The 14,708-nt window shown below is 45.2% G+C and overlaps 1 protein-coding gene across 1 annotated transcript in view; it reads left to right on the forward strand.

Annotated features, from left to right (window-relative positions):
- The first annotated feature begins 5,396 nt into the window (after positions 1–5,396).
- FNIP2 (folliculin interacting protein 2) overlaps positions 5,397–14,708 on the forward strand; it is a 44,770-nt gene continuing 35,458 nt past the window's right edge. Inside the window, exon 1 of the mRNA XM_042871262.1 lies at positions 5,397–5,491. Coding sequence (XP_042727196.1) covers positions 5,397–5,491 — 95 coding nt within the window. The remainder of the gene's footprint in view (positions 5,492–14,708) is intronic.

Genomic DNA, 14,708 nt, shown 5'->3' on the forward strand with positions numbered 1-14,708 from the left:
TGGTCAAGCCGTGAGTACGGTTGTCTTTGGCAGATGTCAGAGTGAAGTGCGCTGTGTGTGTGTCCTCCACAAGAGCTGCTGGCAGCTTGCATTCGGGAAGAAGCAGTGATTCATTCCTCCAGCAGCAGGCTCACACACTGCTGCAACCATGTTCCTGGCCAAGCTGGAACAGTTTATACTCCAGATTAGTAATTCGTATTACAGTAGTTGCTCAGAAGTCCCCACGTGCAATGTACTTTAGAGGCAATCCGTGTCCCAAGCAGCTTGCAATCCACCAGCTGTGTCTGAGCTAAAGGCAAGAGAAAGATTAAGGGAAAACAAATACTGCTGTGCTCATTTTGAGTTGTGAGCTGAACAGGAGGGAATTGAAGCAACCTTTTCTGAGTCATTAGAGGAGACTGGAAAGTACGTGAGCCAAGTGAGTACCTCTCCAGCTATCGGTGTATAGCCTGGGACAGACTGTAAAACAAAACGTGCAGTGTGACTTCTGACAAGACTTCTCAGAGCGATGTTCTTGTGCTGTGTTGACAGACACCGTGAGCAAGCGTGTCCTGTTACAGTGGAACCTGGCAAATGCTGCTCCACGGAACAACCTGCAAAATTAGGATTGCTTACGATTGCATAGGTTGACAAACACATGCATGTTCACAGTAAGAGTTTTGGTTATTATTTGTTTGGGTTATTGGTTTTTTGTTTTTGTTTTTGTTTTTTGTTTTTTGCCTCCATATTGTATTTGAAAACAGAAGCTCTTAAGTTTCACCTCCCCACAGAGGAATGCTTCAGCTTGGCACAGAAATGCCATGGCTAGGGATGCTAACAGCCATATTAGTTTGTGTAAGGCTAGTGGTTTTTCACCTGCTTACGCTGTAACCAGCTGACAGGCAGCTGAAGCACACACACAGCCCTCCACATCTTTCCTGTAGGCCCCTCTCAGGTCCTGGAAGGCCGCTATAACATTCTCCAAAGCCTTTTCTTCTCCAGACTGAAGACCCTCAGCTCTCTCAGCCTGTGCTCATAGTAGAGGTGCTCCAGCCCTCTGATCATCTTCATGGCCGTCCTCTGGACCTGCTCCAACATCTCCATGTCCTTCTTGTGCTGGGGAACCCAGAACTGGATGCAGTACTCCAGATGGGTTCTCACGAGAGCAGAGCAGAGGTACAGAATCACTTCCCTCAACCTGCTGGTCTTCTCTTGATGCAACCCCAGGATACAGTTGGCCTTGTGGGCTGCAAGCATGCTTTGTTGGCTCACACTGAATTTTTCATCAACCGACATCCCCCAAAATCCTCTGCAGGGTTGCTCTCAAGCCATTCTCTGCCCCATCTGTATCTGTGCTTGGGATTCTTCTCAGTTGAACTAAAATGCAGCAGTAACCAAAGAAAGAATCCTATGCTCTTGCCTCACCATGCTTTAATAAGCAAAGTGTCTGCAGTGCTGAGATGCCAGAAATTGAAAGAGAAGTCAGGCAGGTACTGGTCACTGACTTTCACATCATTTAGTTAAGAACCAGGCAAAAATAGGAACACTTTTTAGTTGGTATTTTACCTCTGCTTAGTGCATGCTGTAGACATGACCAAGCAGGGCATCACACAGGACCTTGGGATGTGTAGAGGCACAGCAGCATCGCCATGGCTGCTGTTAGTGGTGCAAGGCAGGGCTGGGATGAAGGAGAGGTGCAGCGGAGTGTAGGCTGCCCTCTGGGTGCTGGTGTCCCTGTGCTGGGGTGGGACATTAATTATGTAGCTGGGCTCTGTGCTCTCTCTTTTGGTACAAATATATGTCCTGTATGGTACTGTAATTCCATGTAAGTGTATGATGCTATTTACTGTTGTTATTGATCACAGAGACATTAAAATATCCAGTTAGGATAACTATTGTTAAGATACAGTAAGCATGATGTGGGTAGGATGGAGTCCAAGATGAAGCACGTTGACACGGATTTAAAGACAAGAGCACAGCCTGCAAATAGGAAGTTCCACAGTGGATTTTGACTTTGAAAATCTAGGGTAGGGGAATCTCTTGCTAAGCTTTGGATGAAGTCCCAGGCAGGAGGCTGAGAAATGCAATCTGTGAATGCTGACAGTCCTGCTGTATGGAGGAACCAGGCAGGTCGTAGGCAAGTCCACAGGCACTTCTTCAGGCACTTCTGTACCTTTGCTTCAGGAAACCTGACAGAATACTTGAGTAAAAGCAGTGAGTGATTACAAAGGGCTGTAAATACCTATTAGCCTGTACACAACTCTTCCCAAACTTCAATATTTGTATTGTGGTGATTGAGAGAAGAGATCCTTTATCTGATCTTCCTGTTTTTTAATACCGAAGACTGTTAAAAACTGAACATTTCATACATCAATAATTACTGGTGGTTTTGAAACAGTTTCCTTACATTATTGCTTCTCTTTGGACTTTCCTTTTTAAATGACTATATCTTCCATGTAAAAAAAGAGAGAAACTGCTTATCTATATTAAGGCAGCATCTCTGTGGCATTTTTCAGAGGCTGGGAAAAGTTGCTGCAGCAACAGCACACATTACATAATGCTCCATTCGGTGAAGGATGATGGAGCTGCTTTGCAGGAGCTGCGGTCCCAGGCGCTCTGTTGCTGTCAGTCTCTAGCCCTGCCTGAAAAGTGGAATGCATTTTGGAATAGGCTTTTAAAGTTCTCTGTGGAGAGTAATTTAGACTCACTGTGCTAAACAGTAGTAATAACGATATGCAGAGGCAATAATTCTAGACATTAATGGATAACACATTTTCCTCGGCGGCAATAAAAATCAGATTGTATTTATTTTACCGAATCCAAAACGTAGCTGATGCTTTACAAAGTGTGGCAAGATTTAATCTGCCCTTGTGAAACTTCAAATCAGTAAGCAGCAAGTAATTACCAAACATCCTCGGTTAGTGAGCCTTTGGAAAAATCTTCATGTTCCAGCTTCATTCTGTGGTCGCTCCAAAGCCTCATTCTCACAAGGAAGCTTTAGGAATGCTTATGTGTTCGGGACTGAGGGATGGAAAGGAAACAGTTGTAATGGAACTCAAAGTTTCATCTGGGGCTCAGTGACGGCGAGGCTGATGTAGGAGAGTGGGATTTTAAGTCAGTTTGTGCTGGCTACATAGCCTAGTTCCTACATTTTCAGGAGAGAGTCTTCAGAGAGATTTATGGTCTGTGGAACACAGAAACACCCAAACATCTAGATATTCCTGCATTTGGTGGATCTTTTGAATGTATTGACAGCTTTCTAAGGCAGTGTCATATTTTTCTAAGATTTTTAAGAATCGATCTCCTTTTGCATCCCAAGTTTCATCGATCACCATGTGCCCTCCCTGCCCCTTAGGAGATGTTGTAAATGAGGTTTTGATTCTCCTGCACCACGTTTTTATTTCATGTATTCTAAGGAGAGTGAGGGCCGTAGAAATACTATCTTGCTGTAAACGGCCTTTGCCTGGAAGATGGTGTGGCATTTTTCTTTGTATCTGCTCATATTTTGCACTCCTGGGATAGTAAAAAGTCACTGTGTTTTCTTTGCCAGGTCTTCTTTGCAGCCAAACTCAATTCGGGATGGGATAGTGCATACAGACTATGACAATTATTCTCAGATAAAACTAAACCAGGCCTTTTTTTGCAGAAACACATTCGATGCGCTCCAGCCACCGCCAATCATTCTACCCACAGGAGCAGCCTACAGCCAGTCCAAAATAACACCCAGTGAAGTGTTCATGATGTGGGCTTTGGGCTTTCCAAGCCAACTGGTTCAGTCTGCGGTTCTTCCCTCACTGGCCACCACCACTTTGACGCAGCCCCGCTTGATGTGCTGGCAGTCACAACATTTGCAACTTGAAGTCTCCCAGGACTGTCCTGTGAGAATTACAGTGCAGTGTTTATTTCTGGATCTGGCTGCCCAGCTCCTCGCTGACATCGTCTACTCTGCCAGCCACGATGGCTGTCATTTTATATAGCTGCACCCTGCTGCTCATTCCCTCGCAGGGTGCTGTGCCCTCGTGTTTCTGCCCTTCTTTGATGGGTTGGACTGGCCGTAATGACTGGGTGCAGGTGGTGACGGTGGTGGAAATGAAGACTTAAAAGCAGTACGTCGGGGGCTCAGTTTCATGGATAAAGCAGCTGAGAACCTTCGGAATGGTGATCCCTTCTGACGTGGTCAGCTGAGCGTTTTCCAGATTCAGCCATGTTTCAGAGGGAGGACCTGATCAGGCCAGCGGGCTGTCATCTCCTGGCTTTTATTTTAAACATACACCAGCTACTCCTGACACTGGAAAGTTGGCTCCAAGGCGCAGGCTGTCCGTGTCTTCTGGCACTGCTGGATGTTGAGGTGATGTCAGGTTTTGTGATGGCCCTGCGTCTGCCTTGCCATTCTCCATGTCCTGTCTCCTAGTTTACTGAAGAAGAGTGGGATTCTGCTTTACTTTGCTATTGCTCAGCTGGTTAAAGGTGAGCGTTCGGATTTCTGTTCTCTTAGCGGCTGGGTGGACATAGGGTTCTGCTGGTGGACAAGACCACACGTAGAGCTATCAGAGAGCATCCAAAGGAGGACTGCAGAGGTGGTGAAGACTCTGGAGGGCAAATTGTATGAGGAGCACTTGAGGTCCCTCGGTTTGTTCAGCCCAGAGCAAAGGGGGCTGAGGGGAGGCCTGGTGGTGGCTGCAGCTCTGAGCTCGGCTCCCAGGGCCTGAGGGAGACAGCATGGAGCTTTGTCAGGGGAGGGGCAGCTGGGGGATAGGGAAAGGTTCTTCAGCAGAGGGAGGTGGGCGTGCAACAGGCTGCCCAGGGCCCTGAGCTGCTGGAGTTCAAACAGCATTTGAATACCTCTCTCAAACACAGGGCTGGAATACTGGGTGTCCAGGGTGGAGCCAAGGGTTGGACTCGATGACCCTTAGGAGCCCTTCCAGCTTGGGATGCACTGCATTTCTATGAAACCAGCCACATTAAGCAAACACAAATAGAGGAACATCAGAATGGCATTTGGGTTATAAGTTAAGGCATAAATGTACCCACGTGCCCGCACGCGCAGAGATGCGTTATAGACGTGCATTATACATACACGAGTACAAAAACACGTGTGGTGCACGTAACACAGCTCAGCCGCGGGAGCCGCCCGCACACACACAGCCGGTAGGGCTCGTGTCTCTTTAAGGCTGGCTCCCGGTGCTGGGGGCGGGGTCTGGCGCGCTGCCCAGCCAATCAGAGCCGTCCGTGGGGCGCGGCGCCTCCGCGTCCGCGTCCCCGCCGGTGGGCAGCGGGCGCTGTCAGGTGACGGGCGGCCGCCGGCGCCCCTCGCCTCCTCCGCGCGATGCTGGGCGGCTCCGCGGGAACGAAGCCGCGGCCGCCCTCCGCCAACTGAGCCGCTCGGCGAGGGGCCGCGGGCGGGGCGGGGCGGCAGCATGGCCCCCACTCTGCTGCAGAAGCTCTTCAACAAAAGGGGCGGCGGCGCGGCGGCCCCCAGCGGCCGGGCTCCGGGGGAGGGACCCGCTTTCAGGTAGGTGAGCGGCGGAGCCCGAGGTTGAGCGGCGTTCGGGCGGCTGGGTCGCAGGGCCAGCGCTTTGGCCGCGTTCTTGTTACGGAGCGGGGCTGGGCTATGTGGGGCAGCCGTAACGCCTTGCTGCTTGCAGTGTGCGGCGCGTAAGGTCTAATCGAGGCTCTCCGTTGGAAAGAAGGCATGTTTTCCGTGCCTGCCCTGTTGTTTTGCCCCGGTCTTACCGAGTGCTTTGTATCAGAGCCCGGCGCTCCGTTCCTTCCCTTGGACGCATTGAGAATGCCCACGTTTCCCTGCATAGCGTATCCCGTGTTAAAAGCTGTGTTTCTTCTATCTGCAGTATCTTATGAGCTTAGGGCCTATGTATTTCTTTTTCCTGCTCGCCGGGTAAGATATTCCACACTGGTTTCGTGGTGTGTAGATGGTATGGCACTTAAAAGTAGTAATAATTAAAATTTTATTGTAGGCGCTCATCACTCGTTAGTGTCCATCCCAGGAAATCCTTTACTACCTGAATCCTGATTAGGTTTTGGCATCTTAAAGGTTTTGGGGGGACTTTTTTTGCGGTTTTTTGGGGTGTTTTTTTTTTTTTTTTTTTTTTTAATGTTAATATTGCATTAAAATTCTTCCTCGCAACTTCCAAATGTGCTGCAATATTTTTTTTTTTCCAGTGGCCTTTTGGTGACCCACAGGATTATAATGAGTGGATCTTAAAAGCAACATTCTTAATAGGCTTTCTGTTGAACAGTAATTTCTGATTGAATGGCCATGTGTGATTGGAAGTAGAAGTGAAGTCTTAATCCTTTGGTAACTTCTGTATTAAGCATATTGTGCTGGTTGCTGTTAGAGGCAGAGAGGCAGGATCGCTTTCTGGTCTAATAGCAAGCCTATATTTTTAAGGATTTTAGTAAGTTTTATTAGTTAATGAGAGCATTCCGCATTTGGTGTGTGTTTTGCTGTATGTAAATCTCTGGGACCAGTGCTTATCTGTATCCTTGGCCCTTGGATCGTTACGGAACTCTGAAAGCCTGAGTGTCTTCATGTGTGCCCCTCACCCAAAGCAGGAACAGACTTGCTGAAAATGATTCCTGTCGATAATAACTCCCCAAGTTTACCTAATATGACAACTTTTTTCCCCTCTCAGTACATTTTATGATGTTCCCTGGATAAGCTTTGTTGCAGAGGGCACTGGACCAGACTCGAGGCCTGTGTGTGAATGGTACTGCTTGTGCTGTTTTCCTTTCATTGGAGCTACAACTTGACCGAGCATCACAGCTGCTTCCTCTCTTTGGTTCTGGAGAGAAAAGCAAGCTGCCTTGGATGCTGCTTACCAAGATGAGCTGGCACAGTCTCACAAGCAAAGAGAGCTGTGGTGCCTATAGCTGAATGTTGAGCCACATGAAATGGTTCTTGGCTGCAGGAGCATTAACATTCTAATTTGGACCAGGAGCACTCTTTTAAAGAAATCCTCTCAATTGTCTCCGCTTACAGAACCTTGGCTCCCATAGCTAAGTGGCTTCGTTGTGCAAACTGGATTCCTGTTGGACTGAGTGAAATTAGAAAGTGCTCCAACCACTGAATGTTCAGTCCTTGGCGCAGGCTGCTGCTGAAACAGAAAACCTCACAACATGCACGGTGTGGGTGTCAGGTCCTTAGCACCAATTATTTTATTGCTCTGCGTGGATCTAGTCCTGCTGGGCTGCACTGCGTGCTAATGGAAACACAGCCCTTACCTGCTGGGTGAGAAGGAGGTAAACACGGGGTGTAGGCTTTAATGAGGTGCTGTTAGGATAGCAGGACTTACTGCTGGCCTGAACCACCCTTCAGAATAATGGCACTACAAGGTGGTGAAAGGGCAGCGTGTGGAACTGTAGAATATCTGGTTTCTCTTCAAAAAAGATAAAAGCAGCTGGGGAGCAGATGGGTACTCGTGACATGACGTTGTATTTGTTATAAGCAGTTTTGAACACACATCTTCAGCTTCTGTTCTTCATTACTACTGGTTTTTTTTGCTTCCCTTAAGTAAAAATATCTGCACGTGTGTGTACATACGTGTTTCTTATTTGCTTATCAAATGTGACTTCCCTTCCAAGATAGATTTAGAGTAGTTTGTACAGATTTTGGAGTGCTACCAGGTTCACGTGCAGCAGAAGAGCGGCTATTAGGGCAGGAACAAAGCATCTTGCTCCCCTAGAATTTCTAATTGAATAACCACAAAGTTTACGTGGAGGCTAGAATGTCTCAAGGGCTAAACAAGTTAGTGTTGGTTTTGGGTGGCTTTAAGAAGGTTAGCTGTTGTGGATAGCTTGCTCTTCAGTTTGCAGCAGTTTGTAGTTCTCGCTTGGCTCCGGGGTGAGACCACACAGCAGGGTTTTGCTGTACTTCCAAACACAAAAGATTGAAGCTGTCTCAAGCAGAGGGCTGAGGTTTCACAGTAGTTTCATATTTTGTGTGGTTTGTAGCTGTTTTTGATTATGAAGCACCTGTACCCAGGGATATAAAAATGAAAGGACGTATACTTGAGTTCTTGAGATTGCTCTCTCATTGGAAAATATGTAATTTTTGTGCTGCAACCACTGATAAGAATTATTTTGTATGTTTTGTGAAGAAACATTGTGAAATAGGCAATAATTCTGTTTTACATGGATTCTATTTAAAAAAGTGTTATTTCAGCTGGGTTCAAAACTTGCAAACAGGCTCTTACTTCAGCTTTAAATATCAGCTGCTCCTTCTGGTGCCTGTAATGGAACGGATGTCATGTTGTAGCTGCAGGATATCTATCTGGTAACAGTTTGTTAGTGTTGGTGTATGAGATCACTTGTCTGGCAGTTGATATTAATAATTCCTTTGGTCACAGTGCTGAAATGCTCAGCGAGATCCTACTCACTAGGCATTATTTCACAGCACTTATTACCAGCCTTGTGATGTTCCACCCTCTGAAAAAGGAAAGAAAGCAGTGGTGAGCTTTGCACATGCTTGCCGTGTCAGTTTGTTGTATCTTTCTTTGTTATAATGAAACACTCCTCGGTAAATTCCTCTAGCCTAATTAGGTTTCTCTTGAAGCTTCTTGCAGCTTTGTAAGCGTCCCATGCGGCAGTAGAGATACTGAGCACACGTGTACATCTTTATGCGTGGAAGTATCACTAAAAATCTGATTGCGAGCCCTTTAAAAAAAGCATTTGGGGGAAAAAAAAAACAAACAACAAAATCCCTGTCCTATTGGAAGGGAGATGCAGCCCAGGGCCAGAGCTGAGCATGGGCGTGGGAAGGTTTAAAGGAAGCCTTGGCCTTCTACCTGTTTGCTGATGGCTGAAGGTGAGCCTTAAGGTGCAGCGTTATTGCCTCTGTTCTGGCTTGGCCTCTCCTCACTAATGAGAGCTAAGAAGTTTGCTCCGTGGAAGGAGATTTATTGCAAGCAGTCTCACCCAAGAAACAGCTTAGCGAGGAAGTGATTGAAAGGATGGTCTTTTGACATGGAAACCACACTTCCAGCCTGGGGCTGTTTTGGAGGAAGACAAAGAAGACCCAAGTCCTCTGGCTTTTGAGCTGTGCAGGAACCAAGGCTATTCTCCCTTTTAACGCTGTGTGGCTTTCCCTTCCACCAGAGGCTGCCATCACTGAACAACCTCTTGGTTTCCTCTGGCTTTGCTCTGGGACTTGCTCTTGTTCTCTCTTGAGGGTGCCAGAAGAAACCCTCTGTGTGGCATTCCTGTTGGGTTGTTGTTGATGTTATCTTTTTACACCACAGTTGACATTGAGAGAGATCACCTTGATCATTTTATTTGCTCCCATAAAAAGGCATGTTCTTGCTTGACTGAACAAATAGGTTTTACCAGTGGGTTATCTTGTTTCTGTTTTACAGGTAACTTAACTGTGTGGCTTAACAAGCTAATAACGTGTTTCCTACACGCTTGGCTCTTAAATTGGTGTGCAGTTGGATACCAGGTCCTTGGGGCCTGATTCTTAGGGTACTTCTGCTGTTCTCATGTCAAAGGATGCATAGGTGAGTGCTCTCACCTGTGCCACACACTGTGCAGAGTAGAAAATTGGGCATTCGCTCACAGACAAACCAGAAGTGCTGTAGGTGTGCTTTAGTAGACTCTTCAGTAAACTCTATTGAAGTAACAAAAAAAACTTTATTGAAAGTTGAGAAGGATGGAAGGTAGCAGAGATTTGACAGGAACGTTATGGTCATTAAGTTATGTTGTCCTACTTGGATGCTGCTGGATGTAGTTGTTCTCATTTGTAGTAGTGACTTCTCCTTGTGATTCAGTGACAGCCCACTAAAAGGTAAGTGAGTTCAGGTGTGACAAAATAGCTGGGGTCAGGTGGGCCAGAAAATGGAGTAGTTGTTCCCACAAAAGCAATGTATCTCTTGTTCTGATACTGCTGTTGAAGCAGCTCAGACCTTTTTTTCTTCTCCTTTTTCAGAGTGAATTCCTTGGGTTAGTAGCAGCTGTGTACTAGGGATTCCCTGTGATGCTGACAATCATTTGCTTTCTTCTGTAATCTACTTTGCTCATGAGCAGCATTCAGGGATGGCTCCTGAACAGAAGGCTCAGCTTCAGAGCAGCATGTTCTGTTCTGTATCTGCCAACTGTTGGTTCTACTAAGTGCACCCTTGATTAGGAGAGCGGCATCGTCTTGAATGCCACTTGGGCAAAGTGCCATAAGAAGAATGTTCTTATGTTATCCTAATTATCACTCTGTGCCACGTGAGGCTTCTCATCAGTACGACTGCAGCAGTATGTGAGAAATGGAGGACTTTGAGTTGGGCATTTTGTGTGTGAGGGCACCAAATGCGGCTGGTGTGTCCCTTTGCAAGCACTTCCTTGCGATGAAGTGTGTGATTACCACCAGTGTGGTTAACCAGCCTGGACGTGGCAATTCACCATGTTTGCCTGTTGTGAACCACTTCTGTGTGTCTTCTACCTCCCGGTTTTCTTAACCTTCAGGCTCAGGTTCTTCTCCATTTGGCTTTCTCCTCATGCTGACAGTTCTCACCGCCTTTCTTCCAGCGCTCCATTTGCCCTATTTGCATGCATCAGCTGTGCAAACATTTGTAGCAGTGTCATGCTTTATATACAAGACTGAGGTCACAAGACAAGCTTTAGCAAGGCTGCAAGGTGATGCATTCTTCTGAGGCACCGAGAAGGCTGGCTTAGGGAGTTTGGTTATAGATCTGTCTTTCCAGACCTGATTAGGGCAAGTACTGGTGCTTTCACGTGACTGCAGCCAAAATATTTCTGGTTTTGTTGGTCAACACGCATCCTGGATGGTGGGGAGATGGTTAGAACTGCAGTGATTAATAGGTATGAGAGTTTTAAAAAGCATTTATCGTTGTTAAAACTGACTCATGGTTCTCTTTCCATGACTTGTGCTGAAATCAAACTTGTGCTACATGTATGTCATGCAATTATCGAATCGGTATGGAGCTTTCCCTGCAGTGTGTTCTTATCTAAATGTCATGCGGCTCAATTTTTCTCCTCCCAGGTGCTGGGAAGCCTCAGATGTGCTAATGAAATTAGGTGTGTTATGTAAACAAATGGTCAATATTTAATTGTCTAATAGAGGTGCTGAGTTGGATATTAGCACTTTACAATTAGAATTCTGAATGCTTTACTACAGTATATTTTGCAATGAAGTCAGGAAGCTTCTTGTGCAATATCTCCTAGCTTCTGCTAGCATTAAGCATGCTGATTTATGAAAATAACAGTGGCTTGAACAAATTTGGTGCTTTGGATTTCTGTGCAAAACGTTTGCACTGAATTCTGAATCTGAACGCTGTCTGGCAACTGAAGTTGCTTGACTTGAGGGTCTGGGTACGTGAATGCAAAACTTCAGGAGCACAGGAAATTTGAGCAGAGTACACTAGCTAATGGTTTTTGAAGGAAACCCTCGAGAGATTGACTTAGAAACTGTTGAATACATAGTTCTAAGTAGGTTCTTTTGTTAGAAGTGCATCGCTTCCAGATCAGGCGGTGCTTACTGCATTCACATTACAACATTTTGTCAAATCCTGAGCAAAGACAGGTATGGAAACTTTTCAAAATCTGCAACTTGTGAATGAGCCTGTGGTCACACGGATTGTCTGTTTTCTTTGTTTCTGTGTGTGGCTGTATTAACTCATTCAACTGGTATTGAACGGAGTGCTTGTATCTGTCATCTTCCCTTGCCTTTCCCACAAAATGACCATCTATAATCTTCATTTTTAGTGCTTTGCTCCATTGCAAAGCTGATGGGCCTTTTATTTCTTATAACTCACGGCTTTTTAAACAATGTGGGCAGTGACCTGTTCACCTTCCAGAAAGGAAGGTTGGTAACCTGTAGGAAGGCACAAAGAAGAAGGGATTTTAGGTGCAGTTTTGTGCAGCAGCAGAGTTGAGTCTGTATATGTTAAGGGTTTGCTCTTGGAAAACAGGCTGCAGTGGTGTGGGATGATGTCGCTTTCTCCCATGCTAGAGTTACTGGATACTTGTCATTTCTGCAGCAGCATTGACAGTCCTGTCTGTTTAAAGGCTGGTGACATAACCATCTCCTGCAGAACTTTGTGTTAAACTATCAGACTGCAGGCAGAAATAGCTATCGAGCTATTGTTCTGGTCCTCAGCTGCACTGAGATGACTGTAATAAAGGCCTGGGAATTGGTAACCACTTGGGTTCTCTTGGCTGATAGCCATGGTAACGTGCATCTGAGCCCTTACTGGATGCTGGCTTTTAGACTGGAGGAAGGTTGCTCTCATGTGGCAGTCAGCTCAAACAGATTCGGGAGCGCCAGCTTCTGCCTTACCACCCATTAAATGAGTTTCTGCATAGCATCAAGGTGAAGAGTTGGGAAAAATTCACTCCCTTTGTCAGGATACCATTCGTAACATCTGTCTGTTACTGAGCACTGATCACTTTCACATGCGATTCCAACTTTGAGTGAGTGAATGACATCTGATGACTTGAATATTTCTGATGAGAAGTTTTACAGATACAGATATATTTGGGAGTAGTTTTGAATGGAGATACAAGAATGAGTATCTAAATCTAAGCTGCTTTGTCGCTTTATGGTGGCATGTGATAACTTCATAAAAGGGCTGCATGTAGCTGGACTGGACAATGAGTCCAGGGCTAGATTGGGAGTGGAATGGAAAGAGTGGGAAGAGAATATTGGATCTCATAATGAATATGAGTGATTGTTGTGGTGGTTTTTTTTTTGTCAACCACCTCTGCAAATCTTTCTACACAATTGACACTGCATCTGCCTGATCTCTTTGTCTGATTTCCCTGTTCTGATTGGAAAAGAAAATGAGAATTCTGTGTTGGTTTGTTTTTTTTTTTTTGGTTGGTTTGTTTGTTTTTAATAAAGTTGTCCTGAATCTGTAGTGGTTAAGTGGTTCCTTATAAGCCTCCTCCTGTAGGTTTAATCTCAGGAGAAAGTTTTATCTCCTATAAAGCACCTGGTTATGCGAATGTGTCACTGAGGATCACTGAGCAGTTCTTCACTGAGCACTTGAGCAATTCCTACTTGCTCACAGGGAGAATGGTTTCTGATTTAGGTAAGTAGACAATTGCTACATGAGTTTGATGCTTTAGAAGTTTTAGGTTGTTCTTATTACCAGATGTGTGAAACATGTTCCTATTGCACAGCAAGGTTGCACGTGGCTCACTTCTGTGTGTTTCTTGCTTTTGGTCTATATATTCACTTTTGACAAACTCTATTTTAGCATGTTTCTGGGCATGAGCAACTTGTACTTATAAACCTGACGGCATAAACTTTTAATACAATACCATCACATTGGATTAAATGTTCAGGAATCTATGCGAGTAGTTAGAGTGGTTGGCCTACTTTAAGCAAGAGGTTATTTCATAACTTAATGACTATTTATACATTCAAAATCCTATGCAATTGGTATAGTAAACAAAACGTAAGTCTCTTGGATAGTGTCTTGCAGTAAGGCTGCATCTGCCATGCCAGGCTGTGGCTAAACTGTGGTTTGTTTGGTTTTGTCTCTCTTATTTCACTGAGAGGGTGGTAAATTATAAGTGATTTAACTACTCTGAACTCGTACAGAGTTCTGAGACGTGGCTTCTTTCCTTTGTAGTGAAACGTAAGGATAAATATGCACAAGGCCTTCAGGATTCAGTGCTGGAGAACTGCTTGCGGTACCATCTGCAATTGAGGGTTAAGGAAAGTGTTTTGGATGGAATAGGCAAATGGTCATAACAACAAGAACAAAGACAAAAACACAGTATTTTTGGCCATAACTAATGAAAAACGCCGGAGCTGACGTTATATCCATCTGTGTTATCACTTCGTTCAATCTAAGTCAGGATTTCCTGGCATTCATCTATGGAGAGACGATGGGCTTTTGCTGTTCATGCTATGGCATGAGCAACTTTAGGATGATCATGTATTGCCTTCTTGTGCCTGTGTTCTTTCCCATATTCCTGCCAGCAGGGTAAATCAGTGCACTTCCATAAGTATTCAATATACTTTATTCGTTTTTCATTCCCATTATTGCAGGCTAACTTTCCAGTTACCTCTTGATTCTCTTTTTACTTTCCAAAGGAGTTAAGAAGCATCTTGCTCTTACAACAGCTGGCTGTAACTATTTACAGAGAACTCAGCCGTGTTTTGCTAGCTGACCAATTGGAGCTGCTTCAGCTCTCAGCAGTGCTGGCGTGCCACGTTTGCTATCTTAAGGTTTATTTGTCACAGGTATTAATGAAATACAAGAGTAGAGTTGTAAAACCACGGTGCTGGATATTAAGAAGGAAAAAAAACCAGCCAAATGAAAAGTAAGACCTTTTTTTACTTGTGAATTTGATGATACAATTTGTTACTGAGCTGTATTCTATTCAGTTTGACATGCAAGTGCTTTTAGTTACTTTGAGTTCCAAGTGCTGGAGTTCTTACCAAAAGGATACCTTGATGGCTCTGAAAGTAATGCCTCGCATGTATTTCCATGGAAACTACAGCAGGTACAAAGAGCACAACAGTACTATTTGATAGAGCAGATTCTCAGCTACGGAGCACTATTTTTCAGTGTGGACACCACCACTGGCTGTGCATTTTTCACAGCAATGAACAACAGCCTGCGTGCCACTCTCATGAAAGTCTGTACCAACAGAGGAGGCCACTGCTGCTACTACTGAAACACACTGCTCACAGCCTCACTGTGCTCACATCCACTGTTTGGTCTCTGTACGTGTTCACATGTCAATGGGTGCCT

The sequence above is a fragment of the Lagopus leucura genome, unplaced genomic scaffold, assembly GCF_019238085.1.
Source record: "Lagopus leucura isolate 7727_CA_CO unplaced genomic scaffold, USGS_WTPT01 Super-Scaffold_100004, whole genome shotgun sequence".
NCBI lineage: Eukaryota > Metazoa > Chordata > Aves > Galliformes > Phasianidae > Lagopus > Lagopus leucura.